The sequence below is a fragment of the Erpetoichthys calabaricus genome, chromosome 11, assembly GCF_900747795.2.
Source record: "Erpetoichthys calabaricus chromosome 11, fErpCal1.3, whole genome shotgun sequence".
Classification (NCBI taxonomy): Eukaryota; Metazoa; Chordata; class Cladistia; order Polypteriformes; family Polypteridae; genus Erpetoichthys; species Erpetoichthys calabaricus.
Genome location: NC_041404.2, coordinates 67960394 through 67984900, shown reverse-complemented (window position 1 = coordinate 67984900; position 24507 = coordinate 67960394). Strand labels below are relative to the sequence as shown.

The following is a 24507-nucleotide window of genomic DNA, read 5'->3' as shown; positions in this document are numbered from 1 at the left end:
TATAAGAAGATATGCCAACACCCTGAAAATGAGCTGTAGCATGGTGGCCAAGACCATACAGTGGTTTAACAGGACAGGTTCCACTCAGAACAGGCCTCGCCATGGTCGACCAAAGAAGTTGAGTGCACGTGCTCAGCGATATATCCAGAGGTTGTCTTTTGAAAATAGACGTATGGGTACTGCCAGCATTGCTGCAGAGGTTGAAGGGGTGGGGTCAGCCTGTAAGTGCTCAGACCATACGCCATACACTGCATCAAATTGGTCTGCATGGCTGTCGTCCTAGAAGGAAGCTTCGTCTAAAGATGATGCACAAGAAAGCCCGCAAACAGTTTCTGGAACCATGTCCTGTGGTCTGATGAGACCAAGATAAACTTATTTGGTTCAGATGGTGTCAAGCGTGTGTGGTGGCAACCAGGTGAGGAGTACAAGTGTGTCTTGCCTACAGTCAAGCATGGTGGTGGGAGTGTCATGGTTTGGGGCTGCATGAATGCTGCCGGCACTGGGGAGCTACAGTTCATTGAGGGAACCATGATTGCCAACATGTACTGTGACATACTGAAGCAGAGCATGTTCCCCTCCCTTTGGAAACTGGGTCACAGGGCAGTATTCCAACATAACAACCCTAAACACACCTCCAAGAAGACCACTGCCTTGCTAAAGAAACTGAGGGTAAAGGTGCTGGACTGGCCAAGCATGTCTCCAGACTTAAACCCTATTGAGCATGTGTGGGGCATTCTCAAACGGAAGGTGAAGGAGCGCAAGGTCTCTAACATCCACCAGCTCCGTGATGTCGTCATGGAGGAGTGGAAGAGGATTCCAGTGGTAACCTGTGAAGCTCTAGTGAACTCCATGCCCAAGAGAGTTAAGGCAGTGCTGGAAAATAATGGTGGCCATACAAAATATTGACACTTTGGGCACAATTTGGACATTTTTCACGTAGAGGTGTACTCACTTTTGTTGCCAGTGGTTTAGACATTAATAGCTGTGTATTGAGTTAATTTGAGGGGACAGCAAATTTACACTGTTATACAAGCTGTACACCGACTACTTTACATTGTATCAAAGTGTCATATCTTCAGTGTTGTCCCATGAAAAGATAAAATATTTACAAAAATGTGAGGGGTGTACTCACTTTTGTGAGATACTGTATATGTATGTATGTATGTATACAGTATGTGTGTGTATATATATATATATATATATATATATATATATATATATATATTTATATATATATATATATATATATATATATTTATATATATATATATATATATATTTATATATATATATATATATATATATATATATTTATATATTTATATATATATATATATACTGTATATATATTTATATATAAATATATATTTTATATATAGCCTTTTAAGAACAATCTGAATTGTTTCTATAAGGACAGGTAAATGTTAATGGTACTCATGACCGTTATCTGGTGATTCTGACAACAGTGATTAATTCAGTAAGTACAGTACCTTGCTAACTTGGTGTGGAGTGCTATTGGTGTGGCATCCTTTTCTTGTGAAACACTTTGTTTATATTGATGATTATTTATAAAAAAAATGTATCTAATATAAAATAATATACTGATAATATACAGTATATCAATTATATTAATCTAAAATATCTTATTCTTGATATATTTTTCTTTTTGCTTGGAGGCATACTTTAATATTCAGAATTAAGTAACTGGTTACTCTAATTGAATTCTCACCTGCTTTTTGATTTCTATTTCCCGTTTAGCCCGGGGGAGGGATACGCGTATCTTACACACTCCAGACGGGCAGCTGCACACCGCTTAGACTCGCATTCGTTTCCAGCTGCTAGGCGGCAAGCAGGCGTTCCCGAAAAGAGGTAAGACTAAAAGGAAAGACTTAGAACAGAATTTCGTCCAATCGCGGTAGAATTGATCTAATTTATTCAGGGGGGTGGGGTTGCTTTCTAGCCTGCTGCTTGACAATACAATGATCAAAGCGGTGCTTTGTGGGTGTGGTTGCTTATAGCGATGAGGGGATGGATCTCCACACAAGTCGAATCGCTTCAAGCATAGTTATTTTTATTCGCGTGAATTACGATTGTTTTCTCGTAATCATACTTTTAATTCATCGAAGTAGGCCTATTTAACTTAACTACGTTTTTGCGTGTGTTACGCTGACCTTATGCTTCTCAGTTTTCCTTGGATTGACATAAGAGCTACCAATCGTGCTGTGGAGTCAAGGGTAGTTGCGTCCCTTATCGTCTTATTCGTTAAAGCCGAAATTCCACGCCCCTTTACTGCCTCAGTACCCGTCCCATTCCTTCCTCTTGAAATGATTTCGTGCTTGTTTTCAAAGGCAGTGCCGCTTTTTTGTGATTGTTACTTGGTGATTGAATGGATGACAAGAATTTTGTTTGGTAACCTTTTGGATCTAAGTCTAGAGTGTACTTTTTTACTTTCTTCGAGGAAGATGATGATGATATAACTTTCTGTTTCAAGTAAGTGGTCGCTTAATTTAGTTCTTAATGTAGTTAGTTCAAAGATTTTGTTGTGACTGTTAGCTGTGGTCACTAGGTGTGTTTCCATTTTTTTTTAGTTGAAAGCATTTTAATCCGTCTTTAATGATAATACATTACGCAATAACCACAATATTTTATGTGAAAAGTAATGAGCAAATCTCATTTAATTTACACGAATTTACTAATGCATAACTCCGCGATAAAGCGAAATAACCTTAAAATCTAATAATTCTGAGTAACTGTTTAAACGAAATATTTAATCCGGTTTAGAAGATAATAAATTATGGATTATTGATTACAATACACATTCAAAATTGCCGAGATCCCAACACTCTCCCGTTTACAGTGTACCGATCAGCTTGTCTTGTTACGATGAGTCGGTCATTAACATAGAGCTTGCTTATGAATTGCACTTCTGCATTTTGCATTGGCACAAACTGCACACGACCGATAGTCATGTCTTAGTAATGCCCACATATGCAGGTATATTTGTGATCAGGACGAAGCTTAGTCTCAGACTTAAATAAAAGAAGATATCGCGGGCTGGGCACTCGAAATCCGGCTTCTTTCTTGTTTTAGCTTTCAGGCTAACCACACCGCCTCGAGACAGCATTGGAAAGTTTATTTTTTGTATTCATCATTATAATGTGTCTGTTTTTAAGACTGCAGGTTTCTATGTAATTAGTTATTCTGAAAATCGATTTTTAAAACGTAATATTTCTTGCGTTTTTCGGTTGTCCTGTGCGACTCGCCAGGCAGACACCAGTCTTTTGTTGCTGAACCCCTCGGGAGGTGCGGCTTTATTATCGGCGTCCACGTTTAGCTGTTCCACATCTCTTGCCCATTTCATGTTGTTACAGGTATGATCAGCTATATTGCGTTGTTCATTCTGTGACTATGTAAGGAGGGTTGCATCCAGCACTTTAAATAAGAGTTTCTTTAGACATTTGTTTGTTCCACCTGGGTTGTCTGTCAGCGCAACAAAGGCGTTGTTATCGACATAACCTGTGCGCACTCACAAGTGACCAGTGTCCCCATAACTTGTCTTATTTTAATTGCTTCTGCTGCAGACGTCTACTATCGGGGGATAGTCCGATAATATAGTTAAATGTACGCAACATTAAGTGATTTCTAAGTTTATTACAATTTATGCTGAAAACTAGTATTGATCTTTTAAGGAATATTATTGCAGTGTTTATTCTACTTAACTGAGAGAACACAACGATCTTTGCGTAGTCCTAGGCATTCTACTTATCGATACTGTCTAAATCATAAAATTGCACAGGTTAACTTTGATTTTCCACGTGGTTAATAGTAATGCAAATAATGTTCTTAATTAATATCTCGTTATTTTGAAATTACTTGACTGTTTCTTTTGTTGATTATTTAAATACAACATATTTTGTGCACATTCATTGTTTAATTTTTTGGGTGGATTAAAAGTTGGACTTTGAAGTTGCTTTGATTTTATTCAGTGTGCCTTAGTTTTGTTTGCCTGTTGCTTTATTTACAAGTCCCTTTCAACATTCTGTTTCAAGTCATTGCTTAAGATATATTTAGGGTTATTTCGATTTGTTCACTATGTTTGTAACATTCTCAAACGTACTTAGCTCAGTTCATGGTTCATGGAACAACTTGGAATCGCCACTGTATATGCACATCTTTGAGGATATAGGAGGAAAATCCTTACAGACATGGGAGAATGTACGGATTCCACATGGACAGTAACTGGGCATGGGGTTCAAATCCAGAATATTTGATCCTTGAAATGACAATTCTACTAAAATCCTCTCATATCATAATTGTTTATTAAATATTGACTGTACAAAATGCATTTTATTAATTTTTGACATGAACCGAAAACATATAAGTGTCTAATAAAAAAAAAAAAAACAATAAAAATGAGAAAACTTGTAACATCTTTTTAACTGAGTCAGATTACTTCATTTCAAGTTTTGGATAGGCTAAAAACTGAACAGATAATAGTGCAGTAATTGATTTCATTTTATGCAGAAAGACAGCTTGTTTAATATGAAATGAAGCTTCACAAATACCAGGATATCCACAATCCATGGTTTGGAAACACTAAATATAATGAGTGTTCCAAGTAAAACAGACGTTCATATTGCATCAAAAGGATGGTTAATCTCACCACTTAATTTTTAATGTAGGTACTTTCATTTCATTTGGCCAGATTAACATTTTTATACGTCACATACAATATTTGTTCAATGATTATTCTTGTTCATGTCCTCCTCAAAATTACAGATTTTCTTATGACCCATAATTCCAGTATGCAGAGTATTTAATTTTAAGAAAGACCTGGTTAAACCCTTTATTATAGCATAAACATTTACAAATATATTTAAGATCATGAAATAGTTTCTTAAAATATAGACGTCCGACACACTGTGCTGGATGGGAATTACAGTATAGCACAAAAAGAAATAGCTGTTAAGAGCAAACAGAACTATATTAATAAATTACTTAGATCTCATTACCCATTTGTAGTGTTACTGAGCATGAAGTGCCACAAATGCAATGGATACATACTGTATATCAGTTACAAAGGTGGAGAGATGTAAGGGGTTGTTCTTCACATCTTTATCTCTGTACATTGGCCAGTCTGTAAAACTAAACTAAATGTAACACAGAGGAAATCTAGCAAAGATGTGTTGACTTGCCCATTGTAAGGCTTGAAACTCCCAGTAACACTAATTAACACTATCTGATTTTTAATTCTCTTTTATCTAGTAAAGAGTCGTATCTCTTCATCAACTGTCACAAGGCTAGAAAATACCCTGAGTGAAACTGCTGCCAATACCTGTTTAGAGCTGCACAATTTACACTTGCCATTGCACAAGACATCATTACTTAATGGGAAATGTATGTGTTTATGTGGAGGAAACCAACCTGATTACATTGCAACTATTTATTATGTATTATTTTGACAGTATTCTTGATAGAACTGTGGAGGACACGATCAGGATTCAAGCAAATTGCCCCAGGTTATGGCTTCTCTGTGCCAAGCCACAAATGCAACGTTGTGTTTTAAGTACCTCTAACAGAGCATATTATCAAAAGGTACAGACCAAAGTGTCAAGATACGGTAACATAGGGTTTTTGAGATTCAGGTGTTAAAAGAATTTGTTAGTATTTTGTAAAAGTGACACGATACTTACAACATTAAAGATTAAAATCAGTCAGCTGCTAATAAAAAATGTAAGATTATTAACTACATATCAAACAAGCAAAATTCAGTGCATTCTAAAAAAACGTACTTTTGTTTAATTTGTTTTCTTATTACTTGTTGTAGGAGAGGGTTAGACTTACTTACTTGTTGTAGGAGAGGGTTAGAATTTGTTGAGGATATTCTTGCTTTATGTAGCATGCAGCTTTTGTAAACATTTACTACATTTACATTTGTTACATTTCTTTTTAGAAAATGTAAATATGGATGCTTAATTTGATATTGCTTAGGTTCTGATTACAAACTTAACATAACTTGTACATGTCAACAGAATTTACCTTGATTTTTGATTTGTTGAGTATTGTTTCACTGAAGACCATTAATTGCCCTTTTTCTCAAAAACATTACAAAATTAATTTGTAAAATGGCTGCCAGCCTAAAGACTGCTGGCACAACTCTGATTTCCTATTTTTAAAAAATACAAGTGGTATACGTTTTATTCAACCTGTTGCATATTCAGGTTGTCCACAGATATAGTAAACAGATGAGTAGAATTTATTAGTCATTGAATATTCTGCAACAAGTTGCATCCTGCCACAGTTCTGCTCTGTAAACATAGAAAGTCTGTCCGTAACATTTTTGGTCACAGCTTGTAAACTAATAGCAGGTTTATGTCACATAACTCCTCATTTCCTTCACACAGAGTTTTTCATCTTGCTACAGTATGATTGTGTTTATATATGAAACTGGAAAACTACAGATGTAGTGAAAACTAATTGAGTTGTTAAAGCTATTAATGCACCATAGAGGGAAATGTGGAATGAGTGAATTAAGCCTGACGTTTTGATAAGCCATAATACTTTATTGAAAATTTTAATATAACTACCAAGCATTGCAATTAGTTTTAATTATTTTTACCTTGCCCTGTAATAATTTAGCCATTTTCAGATGGAAGGTGAAGCAAAAAAGTTTTTACCCACTTATTAGCCTTAAACAAATGTCAGAGCAAAAATATGAATTTAATCAATTTCCTGACCCAAAGACTTAAAGGTAGTTTAGTTCTTAGAGAAAGCAGAACCTTGTCTTGTAGAAGGGATACAGTTATAGGCACCAGTTTATAGCAGAAATTCATTTATAAAGAGTTGTGCCTATTCCACTGACCTATCATGCGCTCAAATGTTTTTTTTTTCCTATACACATTAATATATAGAGTGTATATCTACAACATACCTGTGTATAGTAAATTTTTGTGTGCCCCAGGGTCTGTTTACCAAGCTACAGCAGAGGCAGGGGATAGAGCATAGTTTCATAACAGTCAAAGTTCTCCAGGTGAGATCTACACATAAAAAAATGTACATTCTGAATGAGACCGAATGATGGTTATGGAGATGCCTGGATTATAGTTTGTTACATTGGTGTGGATTAGACTGAGCAAGAGTATAGGATGTGCATGTCTCACTCTTTATTGCACCACCACACACCTGAGTAACTGAGATGGAACAGCAGTATTGGAGACTATTATTGAACCATATAAGGAAAAAGGTGCACCATATCCTTTCTTTTCCTTTTTTTTTTAATATTCTTCAACCAGTTTGGAAAAGGTTGCATATGCCTGAGTTGGTTGGTTTCCTTTCATTAATGTACAGTATGCACATGTATGCTAATATGAGGGGAATTATTAAATATGCCATTCTTAAGAATAAACTGGGTTGGCTGTTTCCTTAAACTCAGTAGAGACAGTGGCAGGAAAAATAATAATGGTAAAATTATGGACCTTCTTTAGCAGCCATGGCATGGATAGATAGAGGTGCTTCAATGACTTTTTGATTGCTGTGGTTTTAAAAATGTGTGCTTGTCTTTTCAATGAAAATATTGGAATTGGAACAATATTGTTATAGGGACACTGTACAATTAATGTTCAATGGATATATTGTCTGTCTGATATTCTGGATCCTGCATGTATTTAATAGTTTGCTTTTCTTCTCCCTGTTGTGCGCTATGGCTTTGCTTTCTGTCTATCTGTCAGTCTTGTATTTGAGGTTATTTTTGGTAGTCTGCATTTTTGTCGTTTTTTAAATGCAGTGTTTGGTAGTTTAGTGTTATCAAAGAATTTTAGGAGTAGAAGATGCCATGAAAAAAATCTTCCATTCAGAGCGAATTAGAAAAACATAACTTTCCTGGAGTTCATTCAAAGCTAGATGTTAGTTAAATAACATTGTAACAAAAAGTACAAGAGGGAAGAACCTGTTCCCTGGCCAATGTTATTTTGAACATGTTTAGTTGATAGAAAATGTTAGTACTAACCGCATTGCTCAGACGTCACAGCGTTTTAAATATTAGAGATTTGGTATCTCAAATATTTTGATTTACACTAGATGAGTTTAAGAACCTTTAGCGCTGCTGCCTCATAGTTCTAGTGCTCTGGGTTCATATCCCTTGCTTGATTGTTGCCCGTATTGAATGTGTACTTTCTCTATGCATGTATTTTCCTCCCATAATAATATGGGATATGCTGGTTGGATTAATTGCACTTTAAGACTGTGTAGTGTGAATGTTTGGTCATTTTCCTGCCTTGTACCCAGGACTACTGGGATAGGCCTTGGCCCCATGTGACCCTGGATTGGATTTGGTAGGTCTAATGTTTTCTGATAAAAGTTCTATTTACTATGTAAATATTTGCTGTGTTTTTCCTTTGGAATTTAGAGTTACAGTGGGTGGTAATCAAGCATACACGCAAATGGAAGTAAAGGAGATAAAAACCTTTCACCTTTTATTTTGGGAAAATGAAATTATTATTCAAAATTATTAACTGTTAGACATCCATCCATCTGTCTGCCTTCAAGGGTGAAGGCTGGGTTTTAACACAATGTATACTCATACACACATCCTCACTCATTTTTACCAGACCATTTTGGAGCAATCAAGTTAATCTGATACACACATTTTTGCATGTGGAAAGAAGACCGCTGTGAGAGAAAACCCACATAGAGTGCCTATGAAAAATATTCACCCCCGATGGACATTTTCAGATTTTTTTCTTACACAACATTAAATCACAGTTAATTTAATTTGGCTTTTCTGGCACTAATAAACAGAAAATGACTCTTTAATGTTAACATGAAAACAGATATTGGCAAATTGGCCTAAATAATTACAAATATAAACCACAAAATAACTGATCGCATAAGTATTTACTTCCTTTGATATGACATACCTAAATCATCACTGTTGCAGCCAGTAGGTTTTAGAAGTCACATAATTAGTTCAATGGAGATGTCCAGCTTGTTGTGAGTTGGTATTGTGGTCTTACCTGCAGAATGAAGACAAAAGAGTACTTCAAGCATTTCTGTAAAAAGGATGATTAAAAAGCATCTAGATAGGACCTTTTTAACCAAACAATTGGACAAATGAGATTTGTGGCCCTCTGTAACTTTTTCTGTAATTTTCTCCAAGCTCTTAGAAGTCATGGTTAATTCTTGTTTGCATTTTTCTTCTGTTTACTGTTTGTTATAAAGCCTCTATTAATATTGCAGTTGTAGACAACCTTAATTATAATTTTCACTGTCCATGTTCTTTTGCCTTTGCCTATGACAGCATAGGTTTTTGGATTTAGTTCCACCTTTAATTAGTTCTTACAAATTAAATAACATACAAGTATTGTGTTAATTATATGGTTTTCTGACTCTGCATGTCTTGTGCATTCTAGTCGAGTCACTTAATAGAGTATCCTTGCAGCAATTATAGGTGATTTAATTTTCTGGTAAACACCTCTTAGTCGTATAAGAGGCTACAGTCTCCTTTAACAAAGAGAGGTCCGCTTATTGGCAACTTAGGGCAATACATTTAACCTTAGTATTGAAATGTTTATGAACATGCACACTGTACGTGAACATTAAGCTCTAGCCCTCTTAAAACGTTAAGTGGGGTGGAGTCATGTTTCATTCTACTTTCCAAATTAATAGTGGTAATAGCCTAATGGCTTCTGATAACCAGTTGAGCAGACATAAGGAATTGGGAAGAGCCACAGTGAGTGGATATGTAAGATGTACAATGTTTGTACTTATGGAGTAAAATGTTTTTGTCTTTTCCCTGCATTTCAGATTAAAGGAAATATGCTAATGTTCTGTCTGCCTACTCTACAAAGCAGAAAGGCTTGTTTAGATGTGATCTGAGCAGTCAGGAAAGAGAATAGGCTTTTTACTTATGATCTTTGCCGTCTTGCTGTACTTAGACTTGATTTATAGGTTAATATTAGGTACCTAACACTAATTTTGATAACCCATTTCTCAAATAGAATTTCTGTTTTGCATTCTGCCCATTAATATTTGTCTTTTGTTTTTTGAGGCTAAACTGCCAGATTTTTTGTGTTCATATAGACAGACATATTCAAGGACAACATTGTACCTTACAAAAGACCTAGAAAAAAAAAAAGAGTTAACAGTGGATAAACTGAACAAAAGAATTTGCCTTGTTCATAAGCAGATGCATTGATATTGCCAAAATAAATTTGGGGGGTGGGGTTGTTTAAATGCATTTGTTTTCAAGGAATGTGATCAATAACTTTCCAGTCAATGTATTACCTGAAGCTAGCGGTGAAACTAAATCAAACTACCTCATATCTGATTTTCATCTATTGTGGACCTGGAATTTTTTAAAAAACTATTTTGAGAATTGCATTTGGAGAAAAACATGCTTCAGAATAATTTATTTTATTAAATAAATAAACATATATTGGGGGAGACTTTAGTGCCCTAGGATCAAATCATGTACCCAGTCATCTGTATGAAGCTTGCATGTTATTCCATGCTTGAAAGTGACAATTATTTCGTTAAGCAATTTTTTGTTCTTCATTCACAATCAGTGTTAATGCAGTATTCATGTTTTTTTTGAGTGTTCCTTCATAATATGCCAGTATGAATTACATGTTTTTAATTCTGTTTTATATACATCTATCAAAGCAGCTTGCTTATTTTAGGTTTGTCACTAAGTTTCAGATAGTCTTGTTTGTAGCACCGTGTAACATTGAAGACCACTGTGATTGGTTAAGAGAACAATCCTTTTCTGAACAGAAAGGATCTCTGAGCTTTGAACATCTTACAATGCTCCTGTTTAAAACAGATTACCTTTATTTTATTGTGTAGCCTCCTTAGTGTCATGTTTACATCCAGAGAAACAAGTCAAAAACCTTGACTTTTTCTCAACAAGAAAATAATGTAACTACCTGTAACAGAAGCATGCAAATATAAAAATGTCAACATAAATACAGTAGGAAAGTATGTCTAGTGTCCACTACTGACCTAATGCAGGTTTTGTACTTGGTCTTCTTTTGACATGTTTTGAAACAGTCACCAACGCACAGCCCACTGTCACAGTCGGGACAATACTGTAGAAGCGTGTTTCTTTGCACACTTGTAATATATTTTTTCTGTTGGTTGCTGGCGTATGAGAGGGTAGTGACAGTGCCTGATCCGCACATTAACGTGCCCCTTGTGTTATTGTAGATTACCACAGCACAAGGCTTGGTGACTATCACATTTTTCCTGACACGATTGACAGTTATTACATTGTGAATAATGCTTAGGGAGCTAACATCTTTCTTGTCTTTCTGCTTAATCACAATCATTTTGCACTTTTTCCATACACCTACATGCACCTTTAAGTGAATGAATTCACCAGGCATATCAGGGTGGTTCAGTTGTACAGTGCTGCATGCATCAGTTTCACTATCTGTGTCAATTTCATATGGCCAATATATATTGTCATCACTTTTGCATAATTCAACTAATAGTTCAGTTTCAATTCTCTCTAACTAGCATTACAGCTTCTAGTTTACATGCCATTGTGTTTTGTTTGAAGGCTCCGCACCACTAATGAATGTTGATTAGTTTACCATACTGTTACAAAATGCATAGAAATAGTCCTGATTATTTGCAGAAAATTTTTGTTTTGTTAACCAGGTGGCAGTAGAATATTGTTCCAAGAGTAATTAGGGTTTTACACTGATCATTAAACATCACCCAAGTCTGACTCGGTCTTTACCATAATTTCTTAGAATTCCAAGCTCAAGTCATTCTTCGGGTTAATGCCAAAGAGGTTACTCCATCTTTCCAAAACTTAAAGCATTTTTTTAAAAATTTTTAGTCAATTGGTTTGTAGTTATGAATCCAGTGTTTTGTATGTTAACCATTTCCCATCACAGCTGAAAGTCTGATATAAATAAAATAAAGTAACACCACATTGACAGTGCACATTTTTACATTAGAATGTTGGAATCCATTAGTTTATATGTATGACTGATAAGAAATAAATACTGTACAAATACATAACCTTGTATGATGGCCTTTGTTGTCTGCTTGCTGTTTTGTTTCCATTGGAAACTATCTAAACCCCACAAAGGTGGCTTTTTTTTTTTTTTTTTAAGGACACGACCATGCTTTTGGTTAAACTGAATGACAGTTTTATTAGGTAGGTATGATGACAGTGTGGTGTACTGGTTAACACTGCTGCTTCAGATCTCTAGTTTCAAACCTTAGCCTGGGCACTGATAAGGGGAGTTTTTATCAGTATAGATACAAATGTTACTTCACTCTTGAGGAGCAGCATGAATTATTTCGTAATCTTCTTTGTTCTTTGATGTCACTTTTTAAAGTTTTTTTTTTTTTTTTTTTTTTACTGTTTTATTGACTTCAAGGTTTCATGACAATATATAATTACATACACTGCAACTTTTATATTAAATTATTTTAATTGTTTACTCTTGTGATTTATAAAATTCATTGTGATGGTATTACTTTAGAGTTTTTTATGAGACAAAATTGCATAGTTTATGTTTCGTATACAGGACATAATTTGTGCGAATCTTTTGTGATGGTGATTGTAGTATTTTGCAGTGTTCTGTACTAAACAGGTTTTTTTTTTTTTTCAGGTAACAGTGATGAAAGCTACCTGTTGTCTGCCCTTGGTCATTTTCTGCTGGATGCTTCCCCTGTCATTGATCCAGTTAGCATACCCACTTACTGATGGTGCATTTTCTTGGTCCAGTGACACAATACTCAATCATCTAGCCCTTGACCCTGAGACTGGGCAGTTGTATGTTGGGGGTGTAAATAATCTTTTTCACCTTTCTCAAGATCTTCAACTGCTTTCTTCGGGAAGAACTGGCCCTCAACTAGATAATCCAGATTGCCTGCCACCTATTAATAAAGAAGACTGCCATCAAGCACGCTTAACGGACAATACAAACAAGCTACTACTGCTTGCTGCAACAGAGAGAAGTCTTATTGTGTGTGGCACAATCTCACAGGGCATCTGTGAAAAGAGAAGCCTAGACAATGTTTCCGTGGTCTTATATCAGACAAAAAACCCAGTAGATACGCAATATGTGGCTGTAAATGATCCACGTGTATCCACAGTTGGAGTAGTGGTGGGCTCATTCTTGTTTGTAGGTCGTGGATATACAAGCAAAGGACCTGGTGGAATAACACCAATTACAACACGGCATTTGGAAGGTGATGCTATTTTTTCTCAAGAAGACCTTGGAAAACTTGTGGTAGGCAGCTACTCTGAATACAACAGTAACTTTGTGGCTGCTCTGCACTATAATTCATATGTTTACTTTGTTTTTTTCCGCCGAGATGTTAAATCTAAGCGGGAGTTTCGTACTTATGTCTCTCGCTTATGTGACAGTGACCACAGTTACTATTCTTATGTAGAAGTTCCTCTTAAGTGCTCTATTGAACGAGATGGGAACTACCTTGTATATAACTTGGCACAAGCCACTTTTCTAGCCAAGGACAGTGGAAGTGGAACTTCACCTACTTTGTATGTGGTGATGGCAGTAGGACAGTCTTCCTCCCACATTCCTACCGCATCTACAGCACTTTGTGCCTACCCTATGTCAGACATTGATAAAGCTGTTGAAAAGGCTCGTTTTTTGTGTTATACTGCAGAAGGAAGGAATGATGCTGGGTTTGAAGAGGCTTACATTGAGTATGATGTTGCTTCTCAATGTGCAAAGCTTAGAGAGGTATGTTACCAGAATTACCTAATATCTGTCAAATAGCTAATCTTGATTCAAATTCTGTGTTAAAATTTACTATTATTGTTTGTGATTAATGCTCATTATTCACATGTTTATCACTTTTATCATCTTTTATTAATGAAGTAGTAAACATCAGGAAGAAAAGGACAATTGAATGCCTGCTTCTAGGAGACTTGACATTTTTGTGTGTGTGGATTTTGGTTGTATTTTCTTTTTTTCTCAAAATTGGTGATATCATAAAATTTGTAGTTTTAAAATACTGTATAAGATCCTAAAGTATTGCCGAAAGTTTTCATCACATTAAAAAAATAGGTAGTGTTATGTACTATATGTGCAGTTAAGAGATGCATTGTACTCAAGCATCTTTTAGGACTGGAATGCTATGTTCTTCTTTAACTTCAGGTCCATGTGCTAGTGAAAGATGATAAAGATTAGTACAGAGGAATTTTTACATTTTAATCAAACTCCAGTCTAAACTTAAGATGTCTTCATTAATATATTTTAAAATTTTATAAATTGATTTTGAGATATTTTGAAATAGTTTTCCTTGCATTTTGAGATCTCAAATGCATTTCAAAGTTCAGTATCTTAAAACTGATGTATTTTGAGATTTCTGAAATATAATTGAGTATGTCCTAAAATGATTTCCAGAGAAACTGTTTTCATTATCTGTGGTGGGCTGGTGCCATGCCATGCCCGGAGTTTGTTTCTGCCTTGCGCCCTGTGCTGGCTGGGATTGGCTCCAGCAGATTCCTGTGACCCTGTGTTAGGATATAGTGGGTTGGAGAATGACTGACTGACTGTTTTTTCATTATGGCATCCTATTAATTTAGAACATCTTGAGATATATTTAGGATATCTATATATCATAACTTTAATGTTATAAGAAACATAGCAGAAATTTTAGTCTTGGAGTATGTGTAAAAAGTTAGAAAAGAAATGGTCAAAGGAAATATAAGCAGTAATGTATGTAAGATAAAAAACATGGTTTCATCAGTCCCTGAAAATTTTCTCAAGCATATCTGAAGTTTTTTGTTTTTTCTGTCTTCCTGGCCATGTGACCTTATCAGGATTATCTTTAGAGCATTACAAAATGATAATGTATATGAGTTCTTTACATTTCTATTAATTATGTTTCTAGGGCTTGGCAATACAGCAAAAAAATGCAACCTCAATTTTTTTTTTTTGTATTTATGGATCATTTACAATTTATTTGCGAGGGGTGTTCAATTATAAACAGGAATTTCCATGCTCTATTCTTATAAATAGTGCAAGGTAGACTTGACTCATTGGACAAACACACACATATATGAACTTGTTGTTAGTAGTGCTAGCTCCTTCCTGTCAGTTGTAATCAACATGTCGGAGCAGGAGGTACACAGTAGTGTTGCGCAGCGCATTATTCTTCAATTTTTGACAAATGAATTGAATGAATTCCATCTCAGATTTATTTGAGATTTAAAAAACAGTTTGGGGATGAGTCTCTCTCTCTCTCTTGATCTCTCGATCTCTCTCTCTCGAGTGTATGATTGGTGCCAGTCATTTAGAGAGGGACTATAATCTCTTTGGTCCACCTAAGGAATTTGTAGGAGGGAAGAAATTCAAGTTGAATGAGAAGGTTATTGACACTGTGCAAGAACGGGTCAACATGCAGTCAAAAGACTTCTACTCTTTGGGGATTAAGAAGCTTCCTGAGCACTGGAACAAGTGTATTGCAGTGGCAGGAGACTATATAGAAAAATTGTGTGTAAGTTGTTTCATTGTATTCAATAAATAAAGCATAGCTCATAAATTCCTGTTTATATTTGAACACCCCTCGTAAATATTTTAACCCAGAAATCACTTTAAGAAAAAAAAAAAAGCACTAAATGAGAAGGTTGTCCTAATTTTGCAAACTGAAAATGTAACTGCTTCCTTCATAGAAATACAAAAACATATTTTTGCCAATAGGAAAAGGGGCAAAATAAGAAAACGTCCTTCTGTCCATACTTTTCTGTTAGACACAGCCTGCTCATTTTTCTGCCCATTGTAGCCTAGCCATTGTTGCAGGGTAACAAGTTGCGATGGACATATCCGCCATTTTCTTCTCTATGCCACAATCAAGGCACGCTTTGCTCCTATCATAATCATGCTGTCTAACAGAATATATAACAGGGAGACTTGTGCCGTCCATGCTGAAGCAGGGAAAAGAATACTTGGGAGCTGTTGTTTGGGGACAGGCTTTAACTTCGTCCCATGCTTTTTTGCATTTCTTCCATTCTGCAGTTTCTATTTTAAGTGCTGGAATTAATTGAGTGTGCTGCCACTTTTAATTACTATCATCTTTTTGCAAACTTTGCATTTTACTTTAGTTTGTTTGACATCCAATCTTTCATATCTGAACCGGTTACAGATAATGGGCTTAACATTAGTATTTCTTTGAAATGAACACATTCATAAGAGAATCGCCATTCATCATACTCTTTCAATTAATATTGAAATGCTCTTTCCCACAGGTGAGGAGCAAGACTGCACTGACAGCTGCTGTAGCCTAGCAAAAACAGTTGAACATAGGTGGATAATGTCAATATATCTAATTAAACATTCTATTTTAATAGAATCAGATATTAAATATAAACATTTTTCATCGGAGTAAAATAAGGAAAACATCATACTTAAACTAGCTGTGTTACCCAGCTTTGCACAGAAATTTTCTTAAGGTACTGGGTCTCAGTTAATGTGCCAAGGGTTAATCAGATGCATCAGAAGTATTATGTAAGCCTATTGAGTACTTGCCAGTATACAATATTTGTTCCCTTTCCCCAGTTCCCTGGAACTCCAAACTCTTGAGCATGCTACATACAATTAATTGCACTTGAGTAAAACATTCCTGCTGTAGATCAATTCTTGCTTTTTGTTGATGTTTATTGCAAAACACAATTTTAGAGGAAACTGTATTCTTTTGAATTTAAACAGGTAATTATTAGGAGTAATGGTAATTTTTTTGTGTAAATATAATTTCACCCTGTAGCAGATCCTGTAGAAATGGTAGGTTCAGATATATTTGAATGTAATTCTTTTTGTGTGCAATCTTGTACTGTTACAAAGCTTTGTATGGTTAAGATCAAATACATTAAACACTGAATTATGGTTTACTTTAACTTCTTATATACAGAATTGACATACAGTATATAGGCTGCACATTTATGTAGACCATGTAATGACTGGATGTTTTAAGCATTGTATGGTTAAGAACAGGTTAAAAGAAATACCACGAACTGTGTAGAATGTCCACTTCCTCCAAGTTTGGAAGTTTGGTGGAGCCCCTTTGGTGCAGGCTGTGGAAGGATTTTAACCAACCAAGGCAAGCCATTGCTCTTGGCTCATGTTGCACCCAGAGCTTGAAGTGTGCTAGTACTTTGTACAGGCAGTTCCGTGTTTCTGCTTTGCAAACCAGAGTGCAACTGCACATCACAGTCTAACCTGCATGGAGACCCCTTAGTTCACCATAACATTGTTTGTATTTTCTACCAAGTAACCCCCAAACCTCGTCTTCTTTGAAGTTTATAAGTGCGCTTGACAATTCAGTCAAGCTTGAGTTTGTATTTATTTTATTCTGCATCGTAAGGAGTAAGAAGAAAAGCTGATTGAACAGGGGGTATTGCGTGTAACCAAAAATGTCCCTTCCTAACCATGTCTTTTTTTTGAGTTTCACCTAGTTTCTTTTCATCCACTTCATGTTTCATTTTTCTTGCAGCTCACCACCTATTGTTTATCCTGTACAGGCCAGCTGCCCTTATCCACTCCTTGCCAGCCCCACTTGTCTGAATGATTACAGCCTCAGCTTGTACAGTGGCACTGTTCTGCTTGTGGTGTTCATTTTCATGAACTGCATGCTCAGTTTCTGCATGATCACAACTGAGGCAAAACAGGACACACTGCCTTTATTACCATCAAATATCGACAAATAAATACACATGTCAGCTAATTTTCTTTTTACTAGTACGTCACAAAGTTTAAATCAAATTCCATATATTCAATCTCTTTTCGCTGTTCTGTTATTTCACCAAATAATAATTTCCATTTGTTAGCGCTAATGCGATCTTTACTATCAGTTTTTTGAGTCTTTTGAATTTTAGTACTTTCATAATCTCTAACCTGATCTGCATGTGTAATACGCCAATGTTTTTGAACCTCTTTACAACGTTCTACTTTGTCTTCTACTCTTTGTCTTTTATTTCCGACCCGCTTGGAGCTGAGAGCTCAGGAACTGTGTCTGACAATAGCATTCACATGAATGAGAAGTGAGTGGACCGTGGGTGCGCCACCCACTTCGCGTCGCTGTTGCTCGCATATGTGGATTTCACTTTCACCAAACAACAAATCTTTTAATTCTCGCGTATATGCCTCTTCATTGGGAAGAAACGCTACTTTTCCCTGATGGAAACACGAATTAGATGATCTATAAGTCTCCGACTTAACGTTTAAATCCTAACAATATATTCAATCTCTTTTCTCTGTTCCGTTATTTCACCGATTAATAATTTCCATTTGTTAACGCTAATGCAATCTTTACTTTCAGTTTTTTGAGACTTTCTAATTTTAGTACTTACAGAGCAGGTTAGACATTATGAATGTGTAACGCGCCAACATTTTTGAACCTCTTTACGACATTCTACTTTGTCTTCTACTCTTTGTCTTTTATTTCCAACCCTGCTTGGAGCTGAGAGCGCAGTATATTTAAAAAAAAATAACTAGCCTGATTTTGCCTTTTATAATGGAACTAGACATTAAGCCCGTTACAATAACGGGCGCTAGAACAGTAGTGCATAAACATTAGTATTTTGCAAGAAGCCTAAAGTAAAATAATAATAAAACTAAAATAGAAACGTATATGACAATACAGTAAGTATAATTAATATTACATCTATCCTCTCCTCTGTGGCTGTTGATTGATGTGTTGTGTCTGTTTGAAGATCTCCTATCCTGCCTCTCTTTATTTTAGCTTGCTGTGGCGTCTCCCCAGCAAGTATTTTAATCTATGCTGGCATGCAGCTGATTATTGTATGTGTGGCGTCTCCCCAGCAACGGATTTTATGTGCACGAAAATAAATCTACTTTTAAAAGTCATCCTATTGTAATATCCTGAAAATTCGTATATTTAGGAAAACCCCTTCAACGACTGACACTTTACCGGGCCGAGCTTCTTAAATGCAAATCTGACATCCTCAGAGTGAACACTTGCACAACAACAAACACTAATCCCACCTCTTTGGGGAAGCTGGTCTCCGCGTCGTAGTACCCGATTGGATTTTTTGTGCCTTATGTTTTAGGTGTTACCTCATTTACCGAAATCCGATTGGATAGGCCGCGCAATATTTTATAGGTCCCGCCATCTCTGTCTTGTGTGACGCATCAGGCGGCCTTTGAAGCATCTGCTAGAGGCCGGTGACTCTGCCACTCATTCCGCCCTTCCCTGTACTTCCGCCTTGTCTGTAACATGCGTTTAATTTTCTGTCACAACAGTGGGCAATCAGCAGAGTTTCCCCAGGAACTGATGTAATGTGTGGCGTGCAGCTGATAACTGTGGCTGTGGCATCTCTCCAGCAAGTACTGTGCAGTTCCCCAGCAAGTATTTTAATCTGTGCTGGCGTGCAGCTGATTATTGTATGTGTGGCGTTTCCCCAGCAACGGATTTAATGTGCGCGGCCACGAGTACCCAATCAGCACTCTCCCCAGCAATGATGTCCTTTATTAAAGAGTGCCCCGCGCATGCACACTTCACCAGAAGCCACACACACACACATGGACATATGGATGCACACAGGGATTTTATTAAAGAGGATAAATGGTTACTGTGGTCCCAATATGAAATAAAGTATTAGAACTTGCCGAAACACAACCATTTCTCTAGTGAAAAATGTTATTGATTGTTCATATGTGTCTTGAGACAACATGCAAGTAGCAAGACAATATGCCCATGAAGTTTTAGGAAGGGAAAATGCAAGAAAGCAAAACCTCGTTGTGAGATTCAGCCATTTTAAAGTAGAGTAGCAAGAAGAAGTATGTGAAATCTTTCCACATAACTGTATTTATACATAAATTTGCCTAAAAATTGTCTGATTTTCATGAAGGATACAATAATGAACAAACACAGTCTGGTTCAACTTGTAACATACAAATTATTGTATTATTCTTGTAAATATTGAATATATCATTCAAGCCTTCACAGTGCAGGATGGAAAAAGTATATGAACCCCTAGGCTAATGACTTCAACAAAAGCTAATTGGAGTCAGGAGTTGGCAAACCTGGAGTTCAGTCAGTGAAACAAGACTGTAGGTGTGGTTTGGAGATTCTTTGACTCATAAAGACTCAAACATTTTAAAGTTACTGTTCACAAATACACTCTACTGATGTGAAGCATGCCTTATAAAACATGATTGCAGAAAATTTACACGCAAGATTTGTTGATTTATGTAAAGCTAGAAAGGGTTGCAAAGTAATTTCAAAGAGTTTAGATGTTCATTACTCCACATCCACAGTTATATAAAATAAAGTGTATAAACAGACACAATTTAGTACTGTGGCCACTCTCCCTATAAGTGGGTTCCCAACGAAGATGAACTGAAGGGCACAACACAGAATGCTCTGAGGTAAAAAAAAGAACCCCAGAGTAACAGCTATAGTCTGTGAAGGAGTCACTAGAAGAGGCTAACATCTCTGTTCATGAGTCTACCATATGTAAAACATTAAACAGGTGACATTAAGGTGGCCACTGCTATTCTTTCTCTATGTTTGAAGTTTGCCAAAAGCCACCTTGTTGTTCCATAACCCTTTTTGGGAAAATGTTTTTTTAGACTGATGAAAACTTAAGGTTGAATTGTTCAGAAAGAATATGTAGCAGCACATATGGCAGAAAAATGGCATTGCATACCAACATGAAAACACCATCCTAATATTGAAATACAGTGAAGGGAGTATATGATTTGGGTTTTGCTGCCTCAAGGCCTGGACAGCTTGCCATCATCAAGAGGCAAAAGTTTATCCTACGAAGTAATGTCAGGGTGGCTGTCCTCCAACCAAAGCAAAGTAGAGGTTGGGTGTTGCAGCACACCAATAACCCTAAACATCAAAGTAAATCTACTGCAGAATGGATTCAATAAAAAAAAGAAAATTTGCCTTTTGGGAAATTAATATCATGATTGTGAAGAAATACCTACCTGAAAAATAATTATCCTTCTAATTAGCTCCCGTACTATGTCTAGAGAAGTTAAATTGTGACTGTCAAACATCACCATGAAGGCTCTACGAAGCATAATTCTTCGGCCTCAAGTGCAACCCTTTTCACCAAGTTTTAGTTTAATAGTATTGTCTGTCATGTTTTTTGAAAGGTCATAATGAAATTGTACCATTGTACTGAAAAAATAACTAAATTAATATATTTAAAGCTGGTTGTTGAGCAGTGTGAAGAAAGTTGTTTGTTTTTGTTTAAGAAGCTTCACTAATAGATCACAAAACACAGTGGTGATTTGATTTTGCATTTATACAAGTGCAGTACAGTACATGCTGATTATTGGCATTGTAGATATTGCCAGTACTACTTTTCATATTCTTCTTGAGTGAACAATCCCTTTAAAAATGAGAAGTAAAGGGAGACTGAAGATGTCTTCATTAATTGCTGATAATACATAACAAACTTCTCATTCTGGTGAAGAAGAGCTTTGCCTTTTCAACCTGTATAAACAATTTAAAATATTGTAGAATGCTCTGCCAAACATAACTGCTCATAATCATTCTTTTTTCTGCCTTTTGATTAGATGTTTTCCATTCTATTCATACTTTTTTTCTTGTTTCTTACCAACAACTTTTTTTTGCATCATCTTTAAGGTTCCCAGAGATCCCCCCCACCTTGTTTCCTTAAGAGGCATTAGCTCTCTGGAAACGTGTTCTTTTCAATTGCAGCGTTTTAATTAACCTGAATTTAAATAATTATAAATAAAAAGGTGGTATCCCCACCCATCATGCAATATGACGGTTACAAGATTACACGAGAAGTACAAAGGATAATCTAGCTCACTTTACTGACGGGTTCACGTGGTATTACAGACGGGAAGCTTATGACAGACTATCAAGCAATGTGGGGGTCTTGACCAACGCAGTCTGCCATCTTTCGTCACCACGCTGAAAGGATTTTCACCAGACGGAAGACACAATCTTCCGCCCGGCAGCTTCAAAGTGTTGGCCGTAGGTCCATCCTTATATTCTGGTTGCTCCATGTGCAGGCTCCTTCTCTGGATCCAAACAAGGACAGAAAAGGACTCAAACCCCACCTTCAAAAGTACAGGAATAGCACAAAGCCTACATACAGTTCTCATTCTCCCAACAAGGAAAGAGGATAGTGTGCTGACAGAAATATACTAGTCTGTCTTTAGGCTGACTATTCAATTCTCCAGTTGTCTTTGGCTCTCTAGTCCTGTGCTTGGCTCTGCAATTCTAAATGCTGATGCTGAGCCCCTGTGTACCATACTTGGTCTGCCTGTATGAATGAATCCATAACAGTGGGCACAGAGAACAGTGACATTAAACTTAATAATAAAACATATTATAACACACCTCACCATGTCGTCTACCCTGTCGCCTATCACCATTCCCCCTCCCCCACATTTACCTTGACACCTTTTGCTTACAGATTAGCTCTCCATTTCAGTATCTTCTCCTTCAACTCCACTTCATTTTTGGCAATCAAAACAAGATCATTGGCATAAAAGAGGTGTTATGACAATCCTTCTCACACTTCACTGGTAACCGCGTCCATCAGCTTTCTGACTTCTAAAGCAGTCTGTTTTGCATTGAAGGGTGAAATTTATAAAAGCTGCATGATTCTCTTTTGGAGACTTGGCAGATGAATGCGAAGTGTGAAGCAAAGCTGGAGTTAAGAGGACACATTCCATGTTAAGAGAAAGACTTGGTGTGGAGGTGATCGGTATTTTGTAGTGGAGAAACAGATTAATGTGGTTTAGACATATGGAATAAAAAGCAGAGAATGATTGGGTGAATAGGCATAACAGCATGGTTTTGGAATATATGAGACCAAGAGGGGGGGTGCAAAGATGTAATTAGAGCTGAGGTGTTGTGAGATGATTTGTCTTACCTGAAAGGAGAACCCAGGACAGTGAAGAGTGGAGGAAAAGGATTTTGTGGACAACAGATATGGGCATACCCAGAAGATGGCCAGTAAACCACTGATGGTGATAATGATGATACACAGGTAAAGCATAATTATTTACCTTTGCATCTATTTTTAACTCTAGTTGTAGGGTTGGTAGACTAGGGAGTTAAGGCCTATCGTAGAAGTATTGGGTAAAGTCTGCATCCATCTTCGGACAGTCTGTTGCACGGTAACACACACTTGCATCTGCTTTCATGCTCTTAATACGGCCAAATATGAAAACATCACACATTCAGTGCATTTGCCTCGATTTTAACCCAGAGTTCCTATGCTACCTTGCCATACCACACTTTCTGGTAATACTTAAATTAAGATTGTGAGGTTTTCACAGTTAGTTCAGTGTTAAGGAATACAGCACTGTTTCACTTAGAAAAAAATAATTTAGAGAAAAAATAATGACAATATGGTAGAAGATTTCACTTCTACAACTTACAGCAATAATAAGCAGTATCATTTTTCTAAGACCATTTGCCAATGATGAAAATAATTTGGGGCTGCTATTTCAGTGGGGCTCTTTTTTTCCTTAAAGTTCAGAAGTAAAAATACAAAAATACACGCTTTCTATAAATGTTAGATAAACATAAAGAAAACTCACTGAGTAAATTAATTTGTAGCTGTATTTAAAAAATCAAAACCTTGCAAAATTCTCTTGCCCCAGCATTTATCCACAGTTGACTGTGCAATTTTCACTTTCTCAGATACATAAGATAATAACCAAAAAGGCTGCATCTTCATTTAATCAGATCATAACTAATACATGTTTCTCTCTATACATAGGAAGTAAATGATGAACAGTTGTCCATGATCTCCCTGGAGTAAGTTATGTTTTACTGCTTCTGTAGTTTAACCTTAGCCCTCCAGGAAAGGACAATATGTTTTTGATATTTTTGTACAAGGGTGACATCTAGAGGTCAAAGCATGATGCAATATAGCACCTGCTACTACAAAGTTATTGATATTTCCTGTATTTAGTGCCTTCTGAATTTCAGGTCAGTATTGTGCCATGCTTCAAACGTTAATTGGCTAATTAAAAATGTATTGTATTGCCTATAATTGCCTCCTGTATCGGGAATGCCAAGCTTTTTTTCTGTAGGGCTACAACAGTTGCAAGCTTCCATTCCAAACATTTTCCTTATTTTTGAGGTTAATAGAATTTGCTGTTTCTTTAAATATCATTCCTCTTATTCGGTACAATCACAAATTCCTAGTTTTTGGCCATTAGTTTTCTGACAATACTACCAAAATGTTTTATGAAGAACAATGCATTAGAAACTTAGTTGCATCCCTTCTTTTTAAATATTCTATTTAGCCATCTTCTTAAGAGAGAACACATATGAGTTAAAGTGATACCGATTAGTTGTTGTCTTTTTTTATATACAGTATATCTGTCTTGCCAATGCTAGTCATAAGCTACAGGCTTTTGTTCCCGCTTTTTGTGCAACCAGTTAATTCAAGTTTAAAGTCCTTGGGTGAGAAACATTTTTAGCAGCATTGGACAGGAGGCAGCAACTAAACCTGGCCATGGCACTATAGTATTGAAAGGCTTATATACACAC

At 36.3% G+C, this 24507-nt stretch overlaps 1 protein-coding gene across 1 annotated transcript in view; it reads left to right on the top strand.

Moving 5' to 3' along the window:
• plxnb3 (plexin B3) overlaps positions 1–24507 on the top strand; it is a 249749-nt gene that overhangs the window by 112409 nt on the left and 112833 nt on the right. The window contains exon 2 of the mRNA XM_051933522.1: positions 12627–13727. Coding sequence (XP_051789482.1) covers positions 12636–13727 — 1092 coding nt within the window. The 5' untranslated portion in view covers positions 12627–12635. The remainder of the gene's footprint in view (positions 1–12626; positions 13728–24507) is intronic.